This window comes from Thalassophryne amazonica, chromosome 6, assembly GCF_902500255.1.
Source record: "Thalassophryne amazonica chromosome 6, fThaAma1.1, whole genome shotgun sequence".
NCBI classification, from domain to species: domain Eukaryota; kingdom Metazoa; phylum Chordata; class Actinopteri; order Batrachoidiformes; family Batrachoididae; genus Thalassophryne; species Thalassophryne amazonica.
In genome coordinates, this window is record NC_047108.1 from 52,002,242 (window position 1) to 52,025,151 (window position 22,910).

Genomic DNA, 22,910 nt, shown 5'->3' on the forward strand with positions numbered 1-22,910 from the left:
TCAGCTTTTTTGAGCTCAAAGCTCACTCATAATAACATTGCTGCTTTGTTGTTTTTTTTTTTTACATCAAACTATTCTGCTCAAATTGCTCTTTTTTAAACATCTTTGACTATTTGGGACATTACACATTTCAGTTTATTCATGCAGTTTGAAATCATAACATAAGTTGTGTGAAAGCACTACACAAGTAAGGGCTGAAGTAGAGTCAGCATGACTAGTACCCAACTAGTCGATTAATTATCCTCTCGTCAACTCATCAGGCAAATCAGATACCATGATTTTCCTACAGTTTAAGGGTAAAACAGTATACATTTTCCTAATTACATTTTGGCCATGTGGTGCATTTCTCTGGGTATGATGATACTGCCTGCAGGTGCTTCAGTGTTGAGGACTCCTGCGGTTTGGGGGGAGGTGATGATCTAGTGGTTAACCAGTGGGCTTGAGATCAGAGGATCCTAGGTGCAAACCCCTGTCTGGTCGCAAAATCATTAAGGGGTCTTGGGCAAGGTCCTTAATCCCCAAGTTGCTCCTGGTGTGTAGTGAGCACCCTGTGTGTGTGTGGGTGAATGCAAGGCATTACTGTAAAGCGCTTTGAGCTTCTGATATAGATGGAAAAGCTCTATATAAATGCAGTCCATTTATGCCTATGTTTTAACTGGATGCAGAAGATAAATCGTTAGATTTTAGGGGTGTGGATGGATTGGATGTCTGCCTGTGTGATTGCTGTCCAGAACCTGAGGCGCTTTTGTGGTGGATGCATTGACATGCATATCCATGCTCCCAGACTTTACTTGATTTGACTAGTTTTCCAAACATTGCCCAGCTTGCAAAGACAATGCTTTACCACCTATCGATCTACATACATACAGTCAGAGAGACTATTTCTGCTGCTGGCAATAGTGTTCTCAAAGACAAGACACTTCTGGACCTAGATACAGTTTATTAACTTCTTTTAATGCACAGCTAAAAAAACAGACAGAGTAATCTTGCAAAGGTAAAACAGTAACCAATAGCAGTCAACATCCTCCAGCACCACCCCTTTCACCTAAGGCATTTCAGAAAATATCTTGCGTCTAGTAGACCACAAATATTGTTTCCACATAGTTTACTATATTAATGGCATGTTTTCAACTTGTAATTCTAATTTTTTAACACTCTCATCACTCATCTTCAACCACTTGTCTGGGATCGGGTTGCAGGGGCAACAGCTCCAGCAGGGGACCCCAAACTTACCTTTCTTGGGCCACACTGACCACCCCTGACTGGGGGATCCCGAGGCGTCCCCAGGCCAATGTGGAGATATAATCTCTCCACCTAGTCCTGGGTCTTCCCTGGGGTCTCCTCCCAGATGGGCATCCATACCAGATTATACAGATGAACAGTTTATTCGGATCATTAAAACGGATAACAAATTATCAATAGTCCATTTCAACAGCAGAAGTCTGTATGCAAACTTTAACAACATTAAAGAATATTTAAGTCAATTTAAAAAAAATATTTAACATAATTGCTATATCAGAAACATGGATCAATGAAGATAAAGGTGTTGTGTGTTAGGGGGGTGTGGCTGGACATTTTGGTGTTCTTTTCTTTTCTTTGCTCTCCAGGTGGTATGAAAACTGATTTGTCTGTGGAGAAGGTGCTGGCAGAAGAGTCCTTCACCCTCATCAACAGTATGTGCAGCACCTGTGGATGGTGCTCACGTGCAGCCTTAAAGACTTTCAGCTGAAGCAGATAATGAGATGGCGTTCTGCATTCGTGCAGCCTTGAGGACTTTCAGCTGAAGCAGATAATGAGATGGCGTTCTGCATTTAAGCCATGTGTGATTCAAGCAGAATTGCCGGGAACTCGACCTTGTGATGTTCGTTTGTGAGACGCTGAGGACCGCGCCTGGGTTTGACACATCGTGCCTCTGAAGGAAGAAGGGTGAGGGACACATGCTGTCAGCACACATCAGAGGTGATTAATTGTTTGACTAATTGTTGATAGTAACTTGGTATTTTGTTACGCAGTATATTTGAATTGTGATGAGAATTGTGCAGCTCGCTTCTCACTGCTGTGGCGTGCGGACCGGTGATCCTCCACCTGTTGTGAGAAGCTGCTCATTTGCATAAAGTTTAAAATACAGACCTGAATGTGTTGCTGATGGTGTGTGTCTTTTGAAGGATATTGGTTGTAACTGCTGACTTACCTCACCTCTTCTATCCTTCGCAGAGAGTCGGTTTGTCGTGTCCACCTGGGGGGTGTTTGGCGGTAACAGTGAGTCCAGAAGCGCCGGGCTTCGATCCTTTTGGGCGCTGGAGAGCGTGCCAGCCTTCACTCCACCAGAATGACGCTGTTTTAGTTTTTACACTTTGTTATGCACTAGAGGGTGAAAAATAAATTGTTTTTGTTATTGGAACCGCTTTCTGGTTATTTTAGCGCTGGGTTCCGTCAGACGCAGGTCCGCTCCTCAACCCGCGTCGACACATAACAGTAGTTCCCGGCCATTCCATAATGGACCCAGCGGCAGAGGCGGTTCCTTTCACCGAATAAGTTCAAGAACACTTGGAGAAAATATGGGAGCAATTGCCGCATCTCGCAAGCCAAATTGGGCCCGCGGACGCCCGTGTTGCGGAGCTTGCAGCGCAAGCCGTTCTGCTTCCTGCTGCTCCAGCTGCGGCACCATCGATACTGGTGCAGATAACTCCGTCTCCCAGAGATTCGGCGTCCGAACTGATTGTTTGTCGTCCGGAGCCTTATGCGGGAGACAATGAAGCCTGTGCTTCATTTTTGATGCAATGTTCTCTGGTGACGTATCTCCAGGTGTTCTGGGACGGGCGAAATAATGCACACACACACACACACAAAAAAAACTTGTATGGGTTAATGTTTTGGTTTTTTTTGTTTTTTAATAGGGGTTATAATTTGTTTGGGGAGTCAGAGGCGTGTCTGGTGGAGTGAACGTTAGGCGGTTAGAAGCCCGTCTGGGCTCACTTGATCGTTATTTTTTATGTGTATTTAGGTATTTTCTGTTTGGGTTTTGGGGTCGTTTTGTTTTGTTGTTTTTTATTTCCCTACATCCCTAACCCCAACCTCACTTGCCCCAAGACCGTTCGTCTTGTGGGTTGTGGGGTGGTGCAGGTTGGTCACGCTGAGCGTTCTCAGAAGACCTCTGCACCTAGGGGGGGGTTGTTAGGGGCGTTTTTCTTGGTTTGGTTAGGGCCCGGTTCCACTCCAGCCTCGGTGAGCCTTTGTACCGTTCGTCATTGGTGTTGCCGGGGTGTGGTGCAGCGGGAACATACCTCAGTCAGAGGGGTGGGCCGATCTGTTGCCGTTCGCCGATTCGGTAGTTCCACCCCTCCCGAGAGGCTGGGGTATGGTCAAGTTGGGGCACCGGACGTATTTCCGGTTTTCCGCTGCGCCTTGGGGTTGGGGCTGGGTTAGTTTTTCCTGTTCCCTTCCCCGGCTTAATGTTTTGAGCCGTTCGCCAAAATTGAGCCGCCGAGGGGCTCTGGGAGGGACCTGGGGTCTTTCGGGGTGCCGGGGAAGGCAACGGGGTTTAACGTTTGTTTTATTTGCCCCCGGGGTTGTTTAAGGTAGTCCTCCGGGGGTTGGACTTTGATTTTGTTTTGTTTCCTTCCGGGTTCCACCTCCAGGGTTGATGGGACGGTCCTCTGGGGGGGAATTGGCTTGTGGGGCCAACTAGCCAGGTGTGGCCGGGTCTGGGGTTCCGGGATTGTGGGGAGGGTGCCTCCTGGGGTTTGATGGTACAGTCCTCTGGGGGGCGCCGTTTGCTCCATGTATACCTGGGGACCTTTGTGGGATTCCGGTTCTGGCTATTCCTCCTGGAACCGGCGGTAAAGGCCTTCTGGGGGGGGGTTGGGCTCTGCAGGTCGTTCTGGGGGGGTTGTTTGTTATTTTTCTTTTATGCATTTATGTTTGTATTGTGTTTGTGGGGCTGTGTTGGGTTTTTGCGTTTGGGAGTTTTTCTTTTCTTCCCGGGGTTGGATGGGACGGTCCTCTGGGGAGGTTTTGGGTGGGTTTTATGTTTTTTCTTGTGTGTTGGATTATACTAGGGACTGTTTTGGGGTTTTTGTTGATGCCAGCCGACCTTCCAGCTGCGGTGCCCTGTCCTGCTGTCTGCTTCCTGACGAGGACCCCGAAGGGAGGTGCTGTTCTCGGACCTGGTCTGTTCGGTCGCCGGGAGGCTTCCCGTTAAAGAGGGGGAACTGTTGTGTGTTGGGGGGGGTGTGGCTGGACATTTTGGTGTTCTTTTCTTTTCTTTGCTCTCCAGGTGGTATGAAAACTGATTTGTCTGTGGAGAAGGTGCTGGCAGAAGAGTCCTTCACCCTCATCAACAGTATGTGCAGCACCTGTGGATGGTGCTCACGTGCAGCCTTAAAGACTTTCAGCTGAAGCAGATAATGAGATGGCGTTCTGCATTCGTGCAGCCTTGAGGACTTTCAGCTGAAGCAGATAATGAGATGGCGTTCTGCATTTAAGCCATGTGTGATTCAAGCAGAATTGCCGGGAACTCGACCTTGTGATGTTCGTTTGTGAGACGCTGAGGACCGCGCCTGGGTTTGACACATCGTGCCTCTGAAGGAAGAAGGGTGAGGGACACATGCTGTCAGCACACATCAGAGGTGATTAATTGTTTGACTAATTGTTGATAGTAACTTGGTATTTTGTTACGCAGTATATTTGAATTGTGATGAGAATTGTGCAGCTCGCTTCTCACTGCTGTGGTGTGCGGACCGGTGATCCTCCACCTGTTGTGAGAAGCTGCTCATTTGCATAAAGTTTAAAATACAGACCTGAATGTGTTGCTGATGGTGTGTGTCTTTTGAAGGATATTGGTTGTAACTGCTGACTTACCTCACCTCTTCTATCCTTCGCAGAGAGTCGGTTTGTCGTGTCCACCTGGGGGGTGTTGGCGGTAACAGTGAGTCCAGAAGCGCCGGGCTTCGATCCTTTTGGGCGCTGGAGAGCGTGCCAGCCTTCACTCCACCAGACTGACGCTGTTTTAGTTTTTACACTTTGTTTAGCACCAGAGGGTGAAAAATAAATTGTTTTTGTTATTGGAACCGCTTTCTGGTTATTTTAGCGCTGGGTTCCGTCAGACGCAGGTCCGCTCCTCAACCCGCGTCGACACATAACAAAAGGAATGGATTTTGAACCAATCGAAGCAGTGGTTCGCAGATTGAAGCAATGCTTAGACCTATTGTTTCATTTATTCTTTCTTTCTTTCGCTTAATTTTCCCCCACTAAAACCCTAAAGAGCATACTTCTGTGAGTATTATTTACCTTTTCTATGTTAAACCGACCTGTTATGGTCTTCTGAAACAGTTGATAGATGTATTTTATAACTTAAAAACGGGAGCAACGCTAACACGTTAGCATGTCTATGGCATTTTCAATGTTAAAAGTTCGGGTGCATTTGTTTTCAAATTGTAATATTTCTTAAATTTATTTTTGTTTATATGTTAATAATCTAATGATTATTATATACAATTTCAGAGAAAGAGACAAAAAGAACCTGAATAGAAACACAACAGAAAATAAAATATAAAAGCGACTAACAATGAATATACATAAATAAATACATACATACAGAAATAAATGTTTCCTGTGAACACCTAGTGACTCTTACACCTCCACTTCATCCCTGTCTTATTTAATGACAGTTTGTTTCGGTCAAACCATATTTTCAATGTGTTAATTTCTTCAGTGATTTCCTCCAGAACTATCTGCCAAACTAGAAAACTGCTGCATCCTTGTAAGAGCAGAATACTACTGGAATGAATCTGAATAAGTTGTTTGGTTTTTTTTTTCTCACTAAATGGATGCTGCACTCACTACAGTTTATTGTCTGGAATAGTCCGATTGCATTTCAGAGCTTCTAGAATTGAAACATTTTCATGCATGTGGTGTTGGGGGGTAATTTTGGGTTTTGGGTCTTGGGTCACATGTAGCACGAATCAGTTTTTAAATTAAGCTTTCAATTCATATAGTGGCATCTACCTTTTTTTTTTTTTTTTTAAGGTTACTTTATACTTTTATACTTTAAGTAGGTTTTGCTGCACATACTTTTTCACTTTTACTTGAGTAAAGAGGTCAAGTTGATACTTCAACTTTTACCAGAGTGTTTTTAAACTGCAGTATCTATACTTCTACTTAAGTAACAAATGTGTGTACTTTTGACACCACTGCAATACACACATTTCAAACTGCTTGTTTAAATAGGCTTGGACAAATTAAGACTGCATTGAAGCTCAAGGTTTTACTTTTAGTTGTGACCTAGACAAAGTACATTGAGAATCACAAGATGCAAAAATAACTGAAGTAAAAAGACTTAAAAAGTGGAACTTTTTTAAAAGAGAAACACTGTAGAGACACACACATACTACTTCTGCAAGATTAATGCCCACTAAAGTCTTTTTTTTTCTTTCTGTTCTGGCTTTTTTTCTGTATTGCTCTGTCATCTTCTTTCTTTGCATCTCATTTTATTTTCCTCCTTTCACTTTACTTTTCCGTCAACATTCTCATCTTTTTTCTCTTCCAGAGCTCTGGGCAGCAGATTCCTGTGGTGGTTGAAAGCTGCATCCGTTTCATAAACCTTCACGGTGAGACAGCATTTACAATACAGTACTAAGCAGACTGGGCTGTACTAAGCCATGCTGAGAGAACGATGGACACTGGCCATGAGTAGGTGGAATTACTTGAGTGTGTGTGTATGCAACCCATCTTCTGCTTGTATGCTTCTCAGGCCTCCATCATGAAGGGATATTTAGAGTTCCTGGGTCACAGAGAGAGGTGAACCTCATCAGAGATGCATTTGAAAGAGGTACAGTGAGACATTTTTCCTGTCTGATTATAGTGTCTGCCTGTCTGTCTGAGCTACCTGCACCTTGTCAAACAGGTTGCTAAGTGAGATGGGATTTGGTTTACCAATATGTAGACCTAGGTTTGATTCCTGGTCACACTACGTTTCATGTCCATGGATAAGACTCATCTGTATTGTTCCAATCCACAGGTGTAAATAGGTAGGTCTACCGGTCTTTGCTGGGGAAGTAACCTGCATCAGCCTGGCATCCCTTCCAGGGGAGGTTTTAGACTCTAATTTGGTTCAAGTCATGGAATCCATGCATGAGTGTGACACCAATGACTTCAGAGCTTATATGGCACTTACTTCTTAAGTTAACATGAGCTCAATAATGTGGATGATCGCATTCTGTAGGGGATTGGTTTCCATAAACTAAATTTACAGGCTGAGTAGCAAGCAGTTCAAATCATGTATCTTTCTTTTCTCATAGAAAATGTTATTTCTCTAACATATCTGGATGTATTGAAAGTTCTTTCATCTCACTTCCAAATGGGCCATGGTCAGACACAATAAATCACCCAGGAAATCCGACATGTCCATTAGGCAGTTCCAGAATACAGGCCAGTGATCAAACCCCAGAAGATCAGTTAACATAGCGAGTGGCCAGGAAGGGCTAAACAGCTCAGCTTATAATTTAGGAAGTCAAACTAGAAAATCAAATCTACAGAAGCCTGATGAGGGAAACAAGTTAAAACAGGTACAAACACTGGTCGGCAACATAAAATCACAAGGAGCTATGAACACAAGTAAGCTACAAAGTAACATGAGGTGTACTGAAACCGAGGAACATAAGAGATGTTTACATATGTGAAGATGATCATTTCTGAAATAACTAGCAGGTGGCCACATACACTGATATAAAGTAAATGAAAACAAACACTAAGCCTGACTATCAGAATAAAACAAGAAACAAAATGTGGAAACTAAAATGAACAATGGTACATAATTTCATTATCAATTATGCATCATTAATATTGTAGAAAGGCTGTGGTCTTTCCAGTTAGCATACTACCAAAACAAAGCCATATATGAACTGATGAATACACAAAAAATAAAAATAAAGCTGTCTGGTTACTTCTTTGAAATCCCAGTTTCCAAAAACGTTTGATTCTACCTGAAATAACAAAGTATGTTCAGTTGATAGTGGTACTGAGTGTGTATAAGATAGGACTATTTCTTCATGTATTGTGTTGTATGAAGGTGCCTGTGGACACATTTATCAAAGCTAAAGGTTCAAGATATTACAGAATCATCATCTTTGGTTAATGAAATATATTGTATAAAGGTCATAATCTACCCAAAAGGCCATATATAATACATAACAGAATGGCTACATCGAATGCCACAGGCTTCTCAACTTTAGATATTCTGGAGGCATGGGCAACATCTGAAGGAGGCACTGAAGACTTTGGAGGTGTGGGTGCCACTGAAGGCACCACTGAAGGCACCGTTGAAGATGCCTTTGGTCATGCCGCTGAAGGCTTCAGAGAAGTAGGCACTGAAGACTCTGGAGGTGTAGGCGCCACTGGAGACTTTGGAAATGTTGGCACTAAAGACCATGGAGGTAGGGGCGCCACTGAAGGCGCCTTTGTAGAAGTAGGCACTGGAGACTCTGGAGGCATGGGCAGCGCTGAAGAAGCCGCTGAAGACTCAGAAGTCACTGATGAAGATTGCCAAGGCATCATCATTGAAACTGATGGGACGTGGCTGGCATCGGTGCTCAAGGCTGCCGAGGCATCGGTGTTGGAGGCTGTCGAGGCGTGGGGGCTGGAATCTGAAAGAGCTCGCCTAGCATCGGCACTCATGTGACAGTTGACACCTGTGCATACATTAGTCAAGACTTGTACTAGTAACTCTGTGATAGACTGGCATCCTGGCAAGGGTGTACCCGGCCTCACGCCCTTTGACTGCTGGGGTACGCTCCAGCTCCCCCCATGACCCTTGATTGGAGTAAGCGAGTGTAGAAAATGAATGTACTGTACTAGTTACACATTCGCTGCATCACAAAGGTAAAATCATACAGTAAGGATTCATGCACATTTGTGTATTTATCCCACATGTTTTAATTCTCTGTAGGAGAGGATCCTCTGTCTGACAGTGAGTGTGACCTGGACTCTGTGGCTGGAGTGTTGAAGCTTTACTTCAGGGGCCTTGAACCACCTCTGTTTCCTTACGACAGCTATTCTCAGCTGCTGGAGTGTGTCCGTAAGCTCGCCTTTGATAAACTCTGTGCATGTTTCTGCTGTCACATGTTGCTCATGATTTTCTTTCTCTCCGAGTTTAAATTCTGCATTCAGGCAGCAGTGCTAACCGTGCTAACCGTGCTAACCACGAAGCTACCGTGCTGCCCCCAAAATTGCATCACACGATAATTTCAGCTGACGCAAATACCGGTGCACACACATCTAAGATGATCTGTTCTAAGAATTAACCATACAACAAGCCATATTATTACAAATATTTGTTATGAAATGCTCAAAAGAGGACGGGCCTTCACAGCAGCTGCAGCCTAAACTGGAAAATCGGCTTGCTGGTGCTGAGATTGTAACAACACGGCACTGCGCCCTTTTTCCATTGCTTAGGGAGAGCCCTGAATCTAACAAACAAGTATTTTAAGAAAATGAAATGAAATGAGAAAGAAATTGAAATGTTTCAGAGATTGCGGCATTCAAAATTTCATATTGTAAAAGGGTATTGTTACTCTAAACAGGGTGGGAAGCGTGGTTGAGTTTGTTGTTTTGATGTTCTTTAATGTCATCTCTTGCTTCATTTTCCACTTTCAGAAATTGAGAACGTGACAGAGAAGGCTGCCCAGATTAAAACGATTGTCTCCACCTTCCCACGGCCTCTCCTCATTGTGATGCGTTACCTTTTCGCTTTCCTAAATCAGTAAGCTATCGCCTCATGTCATTTTCCAACACGCGGAAAAACCATGACGTTTTATAACCGCGCCAAATATAGTAACTGCATTTTGTTTGCTTTTGTGCTGTTCCTCAGTGTGTCTCAGTACAGCGATGAGAACATGATGCAGCCCTACAACCTAGCTGTTTGCTTTGGTCCGAGCCTGCTGAGGGGGGTGGAGTCTGATGATGCTGTTGCTAGGCAGCCACAGGTCAATGACCTTGTCAAAACCATGATCTTACAACACGACTCCATCTTCCCCAGCCAATCAGAACTGCAGGGTCCTGTCTACGAGAAGCACATGACTCTGGAGCAAGAGTACTGGTGAGAGAATACTAGGTAGTAATTGTTATTATTGTGACCGTTAGTGATGGTTATTTGATTATTTGGTACACCTATACAGTGAATAAGCCTATATAGGCCTCAAGGAAGTAAATGAGGGTCTAGAACTCCCCCAGAACAGGACGCCAGTCCATCACAGGATAAAAAGTTGTGGTACCAATCTGCAGACCTGGGTTTGATTCCTGATCACAGTACCTGTCTGTGACGTAAGACAGGACATTTCATCTGCATTGTCCCAGTCTACCCAGCTGTAAATGGATACCAGGAAAGTAACCTGTGTTTGACTGGCGTCCCAACCAAGGTGAGTTGTAGATTCTCATCCACTTCATGCTACAGAATCCAGGAATAGGCACTAGCGCCAATGGGCCTTTATAGTACTTGTACTTGATAGTACTTACATCATTCAGTATAGCACTTTTATTTATTCAAACCTGATTTGCTGTTGGCTGTTGGCTGGGAGCACTTGTTCTCTGCTGTGGCGGACGGCCATGTTTGTAGCAAACGGACAAACCCAGAAGTAAACAAAACTGTCACGCATTGGAGGCATTTCTTGGCAATGGCACTCGCAGGGCCGCTATGAACGTGAAAATTGTTGACTAATGTAAGATGCCGAATCTGCAAGTTTAGCCGTCAATGTGAAACTAAATTTAGACAGGTAATGTTGGGTGACTAACCTTAGTCCACTAAGTATGTTTAGTAGACTAAAAGACTAGACTGCTTTATGAAACTGGGCCTTGGTCTTTGGTGTTCGAGGATGGAATTTTTTTCTGCTACCTCACAATAACAATTTACCAACATTGTGCCAGACCACACCTCCTTTTAAGACTAACACGCCCATGAGTACACAGACGAGTCCACTCATTTGTTACCCAGTGTAGGCACTGGGCATGAAAATGACAACTGTGTTGGTTACAAACGAGCAATGGTACTTGCACTGCTTCGTGCACTGCTTTATACGCCATGTAAGAGCACCCTTTGTGCTCTTGAAATTCAATTTCCTACCTTGCCAAAGGAATTTGTGCGGCCTAGAATACTCTGTGTAAAACCTGCTTCATACTATGAAGGATTACTTTCTAAAAATTGAACACAAGCCTCTAGCATTTCACCAGCATCCACACCTCAAAATGAAGCTTTTAAGGAATTCAGTAAGACAGTTTGTTTTCTTATTCATCCCTTATATGTTTTTTTTTGGGGGGGGGGGGTATTGCCATGATTGTGTCAGGTTTTCTCCCTTTTCTCTTTGGTTTGTACAAATAATCTGATATTTTGATTTTGTAGTGATTGTCAAGTGTGTTATTTTAGGAGACAAAACCTCAGACCCCAATACGTGGGGGGGGGGGGGTTGGTTGGTGGTCCCCAGGATGGGAACCAGAACCTTATTCAATACATGTTTTCATAAATATTTATGTGCAGTATTTCTTCCAGTGCAAACAGTCAAAGTCCAAGTTACCAATGACACTTGACTGTGGAAATATTGCATTTTGCCGTGCATTGTGAGTCTAGGCATGTGTTTAAAAAGTGACGCATAAAGAAAATCTGCATGATGATCCATGAAGAAGAACTCTGCATGACCGCCTACTTTAATTTCTCCGCCTGTGTGCAGTGAACCAATCACAGAGGAGGGAGACGGCGATACCGAGCATCTGCACAGTGAGGACGGTGAGTACAGCCAACAAACAAATACCACACGCATGCTTCTCAATTTAACTTTGTACTTGACAGTGTGGAATCACCATATTCAATTTTAAATGCATTAGTTTTGCCAAAATATAAAATATGATTTGCATGAGTGGATTTTGACCGTGGTCTGTGTGCAGAGTGGGAGGCGGTGGCTATGTTTGACTACGTGTCGCGGTCTCCAGCTGAGCTGTCATTCAAACAGGGAGAGCTACTCATCCTTCACAGCAAGGCCTCCTGTGATTGGTGGAGAGGTGAAGTGGGTGGGGTCAGAGGTCTCATCCCTCACAAGTACATCAGTGTCCTGGAAGGGTGAGTGTTTTTCTACAGTTACCAGCTGTTCAGACCTGCAGTGCAGACACGATTTTATGTGATGACCTCACAGCTTGTCCAGTCCCAGTGTGGAAGCACTGATGGAATGTGGAGATCTGAAAAAGGCTTTTTGTGTTATTACGCAGTAATAACACCCATAGACATGAAGGCAGTAATGGCTACCCGCAATCTGACATTTGACCCCAGTGGCCTTGACCTTCACCCAAATGATTGATTTCTGGCTGACCGTAGCAGGGCAATGCTCGAATACACCGCAGTGTGTACCACATTTGGCCTAAATTGGGCTGAAAATCTAATTTCTTGACCTTTGCCAAAATCTTTTTTTTCAATGGCAATTTTGATGGAACCTTCGCTGACATACCAAGTTTGATAGAAATCAACAAAAGGATCTGGGAGGAGGACGAGGAGGAGTCCAGCAATAAGACAGCCAAACATGACCTTGCCCCCCCAATGATTGACCTTTGGCAAGTGTGACATTCCTGTGCAGTTCCAGAAGCAACCCCCGCATCTCTGCTAAGTTTGATACAAATCAGAGGGAAACACCTTTGACCTTTGACTTGACCTTTGAGATCAATTATATTGACCACAGTGATTGACCTTTGGCAAATTTGTCACAATTGGTCCACATCTGGTGTAAATCAACATGAAAAAAACTTCAATTTTAACATTTGACCCCAATTACCTTCACCACAATGATTGACTTTTGGAAAATTTGACCTCACCTGGACAATTACAGAACCCACCTGCATATGTGTGCCACATTTGGTGGACATTGAAGTTAAATAATAATAATAATTGCATCATTTTGACCTTTGACCCTCCCAATGGGCTTGACCTTTGCTTAAACAAACCCTTTTTGTGCAATTCTAGGGTTGACTGTCATCCATGTACCAAACGTGGAAGGAGTAGGGTGAACAAAAAGGCAGAGAAACTAAAACTTTGACTTTTGACCCAGTGATATTTTCCTTTGCAAAAACAAACCCCGTAAGGGTAACTCTGGAGGCAACAGACATTACACAGAAAGAAATTCTGCCCAAGCACCTCAGAGGAGTAGTGGAACAAACAAACACACACAAACAACTATTTCTCTAAGTATAGTATGATGATGGTGCTGAGACTATTTAAGAGCCCAGAACTTGTTGTTCTTTATATCCCACTTGGTTCAAATCATCTTTCTTTGCTGCCAGATTGCTTGTTTGCCACAGAAGAATTTACAGAGTGCCTGAATGTTTAGACGGAGTGTTGTGGGTGGGTGTTGTGTCACTGGAAAAAAATTGCAATTTGAAAACTTGTTTGAAAATTACATTTTGTAATAGTGTAGAAAAACATCATTTTATATTTTCATTTTTATTTCAAACAGATAAACATCTTACAAATTAACAATAGAGAACATTGTTTCTTTGAAGGCTCTCAGTTGTCCAGGTGGTTTTCATAGTAGAGAAGCTTGAATCTTCGACTGGACTGGGTTGCTTGACGCGAGGACGTTTCGCTTCAAATCGCAGAAGCTTCCTCAGCTAAAATTCTTGCTCTGGTAGTCTGACTTCTGTCTTGACTCTTGTAGAGAAGAAAATACAGAAGCCACAAAAGCTGGAGCTTTAAACCTAACCAGACCCCTCCTACCGAGAGGCAGACTGCTATAGGCTAGTGACTAAACAATAGCTCTAATTAGCCCCTATTGTGCTCTAGTTAGCACCCTCCTAATGACAAGGCAGCTGTCCCTCCTAATGATGGGACGGACGCCTCTCCTGACGGCTCCCTTGATGACGTGAATAACTCATTAACATGAACAAAAGACTGAAACTGCTTTGATGAATTACGAATTCATTACGAATCATTACGAATCCCATAAGCTACAGTTCGCCACAAGTCAAATATGTAGTTACCAGTATTCATATGTTGTCAATATTTTGCTTTCATGATGTGTGCAACGTCACAGCAGTTACAAATAACTATCACATCTGAACGAATTTTCATACGCTGCAGGCTTAAAAGAAATGTTGCATCTCAGCACACTAAACCCAAACCCAAATTAGTGGAAACACAGTGTCGTCATAGGGACAAACGTGGGTGCTCACAGGGTTATCACTACACCAACACAGCAGTAGCACATGCAAGGAGCTTGTTTTCAGTTCTTTGTGTCTGTCTGTGTGTGAACAAAATATGTGTAAAAGGGTCAAAGAATAAGTCATTTGATTTAGCAGCAACGTGTATGCCAGCAGCTTTGTGTGCTTGCTTTAAATTCAGAAGGTTCCCAGTTCTCCAAGATCACGTGAAGTTATGTCAAGAAGGGCATCCAGTGTAGAACTTATGTCAGATCACCAGGCAGACCCTTATTGGGCCTGCTGTGGTGACCCTGAGCAAAAATGGAAAAACTGAAAGAATTCACTTTAGCAGGCCAGGGTCAAAATTTTGGCTCAATGCCTATGGTCAGCCATTCCCAAATGTCTGTTAGTGCACATATGAATGAGCTAATCAGCTTGTGGCAGAGCAAGGATGGAAAATCTGTAACTGTAAGGACCAGGTTGAGAACCATTGATCTAGTTCATGCTTGCATGTACTGGGTGTGAACCAGCAGCTTCACTGCCTTTGTCAGTAAAAAAAAGGTTACTGACCATCGACTTTGGGGATGATGCTGTGATCTTTCTGGAATCAGTGCATACCCTGATTGCAGCACTTACTTTAAAACATAGGTGTCAAACTGATTCCAGAAAGGGCCAAGAGGGTGCAGGAATTCTTTGTTGCCACCAACTCCACCAGCTGATTTCACTGATGAACTCTTCCCATCTGCTCAAAGTGATGTTCATCAGTGAAATCACTTGGTGGAGTTGGTGGCAACAAAGAATTCCTGCACCCTCTTGGCCCTTTCTGGAATCAGTTTGACACCTATGCTTTAAAAGAACTGTGTTTTGTTTCTATGACAAAAAGAAATGGCTAAGAAGAAGCTTATACTAATGCACATGATGATAAAAGCACTCACCCTCACCAGCAACATTTCTGTCCCATTTGCTCTTGTAGATGGGCACTTTTTTGTCTCTATTATGATGTATTTTGTGTGTCATGTCAGCTGAAGGTCACAACTGCATCTTTCTAAGGCTACATTGTACAAATATCTGGTCTTCAGAGACCAAAGAGGACAAACCAACCATTCTCAAATGAGATGGTCTCACCCACAGAACATTTTACTGCTGTGTCATTACCTTTTCCTGCCCCTATCCCCTGTTGCCTGGCAACCTTGAAAGCTGCACGTGACAAGCTAGTGTTGTGGGTGTAACTAGTTATCATTTTTCAATACTTTACTTGTTTCTTATTTATATAAATGTACACATGGAGCCAGAAATTTGAATGTGGTTTTCGTAATGCCATCATGAACTGCTGTGAGATTGGGTTGGTTTGACTGGTTGGCAGGGTGACCACTTTTACCACATCTGATTGGTTGTCTGAAAAGGGTCTGCAGTGACAATGTGAGTGTCATTTAAAGTGTCCAGAGTGACCACAAAAAAAAAAAAAAAAAAAAAAAAACTGTGGAGAACTCTGAACAAAGATCATAGGTACTCCACGTTTTCTCTATATAACCACAAGTGGCTAAAACCTCTCTTATTTGGAGCAATTGAGAAAAAAAAAAAAGATGCTCGCACTCAGAAAAATAGAATATGACACAGGCACTAATGCACACAACTGTAGTTTCTACTTTGTTAATAAAGTGTACTGTGATGCCCAGGAGTTGTCACTGTACAGTGTCTCATAATCACTCTGCAGGTGACATGCTGTGAAACAAAGACTGTAAGGGGAAAACAGCAAGTGTGTTATTATTATTATTTTCAATTCAATTCAATTTATTAAACTTATAGAGCACCAAATCACGACAGCGTTGCCTCAAGGTGCTTCACGTAAAACAACTCAACAATAAAAAACCAATCAATCAATCAATCAATTTTTTTATATAGCGCCAAATCACAACAAACAGCCGCCCCAAGGCGCTTTATATTGTAAGGCAAGGCCATACAATAATTATGTAAAACCCCAACGGTCAAAACGACCCCCTATGAGCAAGCACTTGGCTAGAGTGGGAAGGAAGAACTCCCTTTTAACAGGAAGAAACCTCCAGCAGAACCAGGCTCAGGGAGGGGCAGTCTTCTGCTGGGACTGGTTGGGGCTGAGGGAGAGAACCAGGAAAAAGACATGCTGTGGAGGGGAGCAGAGATCGATCACTAATGATTAAATGCAGAGTGGTGCATACAGAGCAAAAAGAGAAAGAAACAGTGCATCATGGGAACCCCCCAGCAGTCTACGTCTATAGCTGCATAACTAAGGGATGGTTCAGGGTCACCTGATCCAGCCCTAACTATAAGCTTTAGCAAAAAGGAAAGTTTTAAGCCTAATCTTAAAAGTAGAGAGGGTGTCTGTCTCCCTGATCTGAATTGGGAGCTGGTTCCACAGGAGAGGAGCCTGAAAGCTGAAGGCTCTGCCTCCCATTCTACTCTTACAAACCCTAGGAACTACAAGTAAGCCTGCAGTCTGAGAGCGAAGCGCTCTATTAGGGTGATATGGTACTACGAGGTCCCTAAGATAAGATTGGACCTGATTATTCAAAACCTTATAAGTAAGAAGAAGAATTTTAAATTCTATTCTAGAATTAACAGGAAGCCAATGAAGAGAGGCCAATATGGGTGAGATATGCTCTCTCCTTCTAGTCCCCGTCAGTACTCTAGCTGCAGCATTTTTAATTAACTGAAGGCTTTTTAGGGAACTTTTAGGACAAAAATAACTCCAAGATTTCTCACAGTATTACTAGAGGTCAGGGTAATGCCATCCAGAGTAAGGATCTGGTTAGACACCAAGTTTCTAAGATTTGTGGGGCCAAGTACAATAACTTCAGTTTTATCTGAGTTTAAAAGCAGGAAATTAGAGGTCATCCATGTCTTTATGTCTGTAAGACAATCCTGCAGTTTAGCTAATTGGTGTGTGTCCTCTGGCTTCATGGATAGATAAAGCTGGGTATCATCTGCGTAACAATGAAAATTTAAGCAATACCGTCTAATAATACTAAGGGAAGCATGTATAAAGTGAATAAAATTGGTCCTAGCACAGAACCTTGTGGAACTCCATAATTAACTTTAGTCTGTGAAGAAGATTCCCCATTTACATGAACAAATTGTAATCTATTAGACAAATATGATTCAAACCACCGCAGCGCAGTGCCTTTAATACCTATGGCATGCTCTAATCTCGGTAATAAAATTTTATGGTCAACAGTATCAAAAGCAGCACTGAGGTCTAACAGAACAAGCACAGAGATGAGTCCACTGTCCGAGGCCATAAGAAGATCATTTGTAACCTTCACTAATGCTGTTTCTGTACTATGATGAATTCTAAAACCTGACTGAAACTCTTCAAATAGACCATTCCTCTGCAGATGATCAGTTAGCTGTTTTACAACTACTCTTTCAAGAATTTTTGAGAGAAAAGGAAGGTTGGAGATTGGCCTATAATTAGCTAAGATAGCTGGGTCAAGTGATGGCTTTTTAAGTAATGGTTTAATTACTGCCACCTTAAAAGCCTGTGGTACATAGCCAACTAACAAAGATAGATTGATCATATTTAAGATCGAAGCATTAAATAATGGTAGGGCTTCCTTGAGCAGCCTGGTAGGAATGGGGTCTAATAAACATGTTGATGGTTTGGATGAAGTAACTAATGAAAATAACTCAGACAGAACAATCGGAGAGAAAGAGTCTAACCAAATACCGGCATCACTGAAAGCAGCCAAAGATAACGATACGTCTTTGGGATGGTTATGAGTAATTTTTTCTCTAATAGTTAAAATTTTGTTAGCAAAGAAAGTCATGAAGTCATTACTAGTTAAAGTTAATGGAATACTCAGCTCAATAGAGCTCTGACTCTTTGTCAGCCTGGCTACAGTGCTGAAAAGAAACCTGGGGTTGTTCTTATTTTCTTCAATTAGTGATGAGTAGAAAGATGTCCTAGCTTTACGGAGGGCTTTTTTATAGAGCAACAGACTCTTTTTCCAGGCTAAGTGAAGATCTTCTAAATTAGTGAGACGCCATTTCCTCTCCAACTTACGGGTTATCTGCTTTAAGCTACGAGTTTGTGAGTTATACCACGGAGTCAGGCACTTCTGATTTAAAGCTCTCTTTTTCAGAGGAGCTACAGCATCCAAAGTTGTCTTCAGTGAGGATGTAAAACTATTGACGAGATACTCTATCTCACTTACAGAGTTTAGGTAGCTACTCTGCACTGTGTTGGTATATGGCATTAGAGAACATAAAGAAGGAATCATATCCTTAAACCTAGTTACAGCGCTTTCTGAAAGACTTCTAGTGTAATGAAACTTATTCCCCACTGCTGGGTAGTCCATCAGAGTAAATGTAAATGTTATTAAGAAATGATCAGACAGAAGGGAGTTTTCAGGGAATACTGTTAAGTCTTCTATTTCCATACCATAAGTCAGAACAAGATCTAAGATATGATTAAAGTGGTGGGTGGACTCATTTACTTTTTGAGCAAAGCCAATAGAGTCTAATAATAGATTAAATGCAGTGTTGAGGCAGTCATTCTCAGCATCTGTGTGGATGTTAAAATCGCCCACTATAATTATCTTATCTGAGCTAAGCACTAAGTCAGACAAAAGGTCTGAAAATTCACAGAGAAACTCACAGTAACGACCAGGTGGACGATAGATAATAACAAATAAAACTGGTTTTTGGGACTTCCAATTTGGATGGACAAGACTAAGAGTCAAGCTTTCAAATGAATTAAAGCTCTGTCTGGGTTTTTGATTAATTAATAAGCTGGAATGGAAGATTGCTGCTAATCCTCCGCCCCGGCCCGTGCTACGAGCATTCTGACAGTTAGTCAGAATGCTCTAAAACAAAACAAATTAAATCAAAAAATCAAACAACATGATCAAAAAGTTAAAAGCATGATAAAAAAGTTTAAAAGGTAAAAAAAGGAAAAGAATAAAAGCATAGTAAACAATATATTAATCATATTAAATAGAAAACAAATGCATCTTCAGCCGCGACTTAAAACTCTCCACAGAGTCTGACTGCCTCACTAGTACAGGGAGATCATTACACAGGGCCGGGGCACGATAGGAAAAGGCTCTGCATTCCACAGACTTTTATTCACCCGAGGGACACAGAGCAATCCTGCGTCCTGTGAGCGCAGAGCCTGGGCCGGTACGTAAGACTAAAGTAGATCCGCCAAGTAGGGCAGTGCCAGTCCATGAACAATTTTATAGGCCAGTGGCAGGACCTTAAAATCTGATCTTGCAGAGACAGGAAGCCAGTGAAGAGATGCCAAAATGGGTGTAATGTGGTCAAACTTTCTGGACTGCGGCAACCCAGAAAATAAAACATTGCAATAATCCAATCTAGAAGAAACAAATGCATGTATCAGGGTCTCAGCATCAGCCATAGACAGAATGGGACGGATCTTCGCTATATTTCGCAGATGGAAGAAAGCAGTCCTCGTGATATCTTTAATGTGGAGGTCAAAGGACAACATAGGATCAAAAATTACCCCAAGGTTCCTCACTTTGTCTGTAGGACGTATAACACACAAACCTAAACTAAGTGCTAGCTGGTTAAACCGATGCCGATGTCTGGCTGGACCCAGAACCATCATTTCAGTCTTATCAGAGTTCAAAAGCAGGAAATTACTAGACATCCAGCTTCTCACTGAAGCAAGGCAATCCTCTAGGGATTTTATATAAATGAGATTATGCTGCGTTTACACATAACAACGACAAGTCACGAATGCCACGAAGTATACATTCTTGGCCGCTGATCACGAATGTGATGATTCGGGGCAAAGGCGTCAGGTGTCTTCAGGAACTGCTGCAACCTGTTACCACACGTTACGATTAATGGCACGTGTTGCTGGAGAATTATCAGGAACCATTACACACGGTCAAGAATAGTGTTCCGCGTTGTTGCACGCTATTGCGCGTAACAGCACATGCAGCAGGTGGAAAACCTGCAGGAACATGCTGAAGAGCACTCAAATTAGACTTTTAGCCGACTTGGTGTCAGCAATCAAACTGAATGCTGTGCAGCAGGGTTTAATTGTGTGCGCGCTTCTTCCTCCGCCGGACTGGAGGAGGTGCAGAGATGTCTGGCTGCACGTGAGTCTCGCTCCTCTGGCTCAGACTCGTTCTCCCGCTCATCGGTTACAACAGCAGGTGGAACACCTGCAGGAGCATCCCAAGGAACTTCAGCAGGAACTGTAGAACAACATTTGGAGCCGAGTTTAATTGTGTGCACGTGACAAAAAACTGATTTGTTGTGGCGCGCAGTGAAATGTGACGCCGCTTCACAAGTGTCAAAACTTGACAGTTTCCGTGTCACTTCGTAATAACGCGTGACAGTTTGGGCTCCAAGAACCATCACAGGAACCACTACGAATATGTCATGTTCTATTAAGGATCAATACTCATCAAGACAGATGAATACGCTCAGTTGCGACCTCCACGACATGAGACAAAATGAGGGTCGTGTGTGACATTCGTGGAAGATTTTTTGACAGGCAAAAACATGCTCCACGAATATCAAGAATATCACGCACCAACACGCACTATTAAGAAACCTATTCAGATGCGTTAAGTCACATTAAGAATGTCAGGAATGTGTCAAGAATGACAGAAAAATGACATTCGTAAAGCGTCTTGGTTATGTGTAAACGCACCTCTACCAGCAGTTATCGGCATGTACAACCGAGTGTCATCAGCATAGCAATGAAAGGCAATCCCAAAATGCCACAGAATATGACTGAGGGAGTGCAAGATAAAGGGAGAAAAGCAAGGGGCCTAAGACAGATCCCTGTGGAACCCCGAATTTCATGTCACTAAGGCTAGAGGTACTGTTATTGTGCAAGACACATTGAGAATGACTGGACAGGTATGACGTCAAGCATGCAAGGGCACTTCCAGTAATCCCAAAATGATTCTCCAACCTATCAAGTAAAATATGATGAGTCACAGTATCAAACGCAACACTAAGATCTAAGAGCACCAAAACCATAGTGGTGTCCGAGTCCATCGCAGAAGGTCATTAACTACTTTAGTTAGCACTGTCTCTGTGCAGTGATATTTCCTAAAAAAGCAGACTGCAATGGTTCAAAAAGATTATTCTCAACAAGGTGGTCCACGAGCTGCCGCAATACCACTTTTTCCAGAATTTAAGAGCAAAATGATAGATTTGATATCGGCCTATAATTTTTCAATACACCAGGGTCAAGATAAGATTTCTTAAGTAATGGTTTAATCACTGCAGATCTGAAACATTTAGGAACAGATCTAGAAGTTAGTGAGAGATTGACAATTTCCAGCATAGTCAGCCCAAGAATGGGCCACAGGTCCTTAAACAGTTTTGTTGCTATAGGATCAAATAAGCAGGTTGGGCTTTTTGTAGATGTTTTGTAAAGTTTCGTCAGTGCGCATAGTGAGATACTATCAAATTCTGTAAATCTATTTTACATATTATTCAAAAATTAGAATGAATTTTTTAACCTGAGTTACAAATCTTTGGATAATTTCTTTATATTTTCTGCACCTGATGAATTTTTCTCTCTTTTTTCCCCTGCCTACTGCTTCCTCTTAAATTTATTTCTGAATCATGATTTCAACTTAATCCAGCTGGGTCCTTAAAATATATGTTGTAATCTTGCTCTCCTTCCTCAGGTCAGAGCGAGGGAAAAAAGAGGAAGGAGGAGGAGGTAGCACTGGAAACTTGACAGCTGAGGATCCACAGATGGAGAACACAACACGGTACACATGCACATGCTGCATACTACTGTGCAAAGGGAAACACATGTCGACATCAAAGGAGTGCTTGCTGCTACAGCCACGTGCACATTGTTGCACATGAGAGTTGCAAAGCTTGTGTGTGTTTGTGTGATGAACAGGATGCGGGTGAACAGTGATAGCGCTTCGTTGCCAGGGAGACAGAGAGGAAGTGAGGGGAGTCCCAATCAAAGGCCACGACACCTGCCAGTGTAAGACTGATATACAGTATAATGCTGTGTGTTCTGCAGCTGTTCTTTTCTGTTGCAGAAATCTCTTTGCAGTCAAAATAAAAAATAAAGCAAAACCTTCATACACCTCTGACTAGTAAATTACCACTAATAACACTCAAGACACTGTTGCATTTTATTGAATTTTCAGTCCAAATGTCTAATAAGGCACCTTTGATTTTGAGTTTAAGTCATGAGCATCAGGTGTTTTTCCTGTCCTCTCCTATTAAAGAAATACCTGAAGATGATTATAAATATGAGTATAAATCTGGTAAACCTTAAACTTGTGCATCCCCATGTAAAAAAATAAAAAGTTAATTTCCAATTTTTTGGTCACCATGTTTCCACCAGCAATAACGACCCTCCAACCTTCTGTACATCTTTTTTTTTTCCTCTAGGTTTTACTGCTTCTATGGCAACAAAATGCTCTAATATTCTCAAATTTTGTTACAGTACTGCAGGCTTTTCTTGCCAAACCAAATCTTTTTGGGATTTGATTGTTTTGTGCACTATGTGGATTATTTAATGAAGCAGAAATCTATATGTTCACATAATTTACTTTATGTATTCACCAGTGTTGTGGTCAAGGTCCAAACCCTCATGGCCAAGGCATGAAAAAAAAAAATGAATCACACAATGGCATAGGTTTGCACAAAAAAAAAGAAAAGAAAAAAGAAACAAAGTACATGCACTTCTACGTATATCAAAATGTGATATACGTATTATGAAAGTAACTTCAAGAACAGCTGAAGTGGCA

General features: G+C 42.4%; 1 protein-coding gene across 2 annotated transcripts in view; it reads left to right on the forward strand.

The window, feature by feature from the left end:
• The window catches only part of arhgap4b (Rho GTPase activating protein 4b), a 100,395-nt gene that overhangs the window by 68,873 nt on the left and 8,612 nt on the right, over window positions 1–22,910 (forward strand). For both annotated transcript variants that reach the window (XM_034172171.1, XM_034172172.1), the window contains exons 14-22: window positions 6,548–6,608; window positions 6,752–6,829; window positions 8,945–9,073; window positions 9,652–9,757; window positions 9,866–10,093; window positions 11,715–11,770; window positions 11,929–12,100; window positions 21,822–21,908; window positions 22,046–22,135. In XM_034172171.1, the coding sequence (XP_034028062.1) occupies window positions 6,548–6,608; window positions 6,752–6,829; window positions 8,945–9,073; window positions 9,652–9,757; window positions 9,866–10,093; window positions 11,715–11,770; window positions 11,929–12,100; window positions 21,822–21,908; window positions 22,046–22,135 (1,007 nt within the window). The remainder of the gene's footprint in view (window positions 1–6,547; window positions 6,609–6,751; window positions 6,830–8,944; window positions 9,074–9,651; window positions 9,758–9,865; window positions 10,094–11,714; window positions 11,771–11,928; window positions 12,101–21,821; window positions 21,909–22,045; window positions 22,136–22,910) is intronic.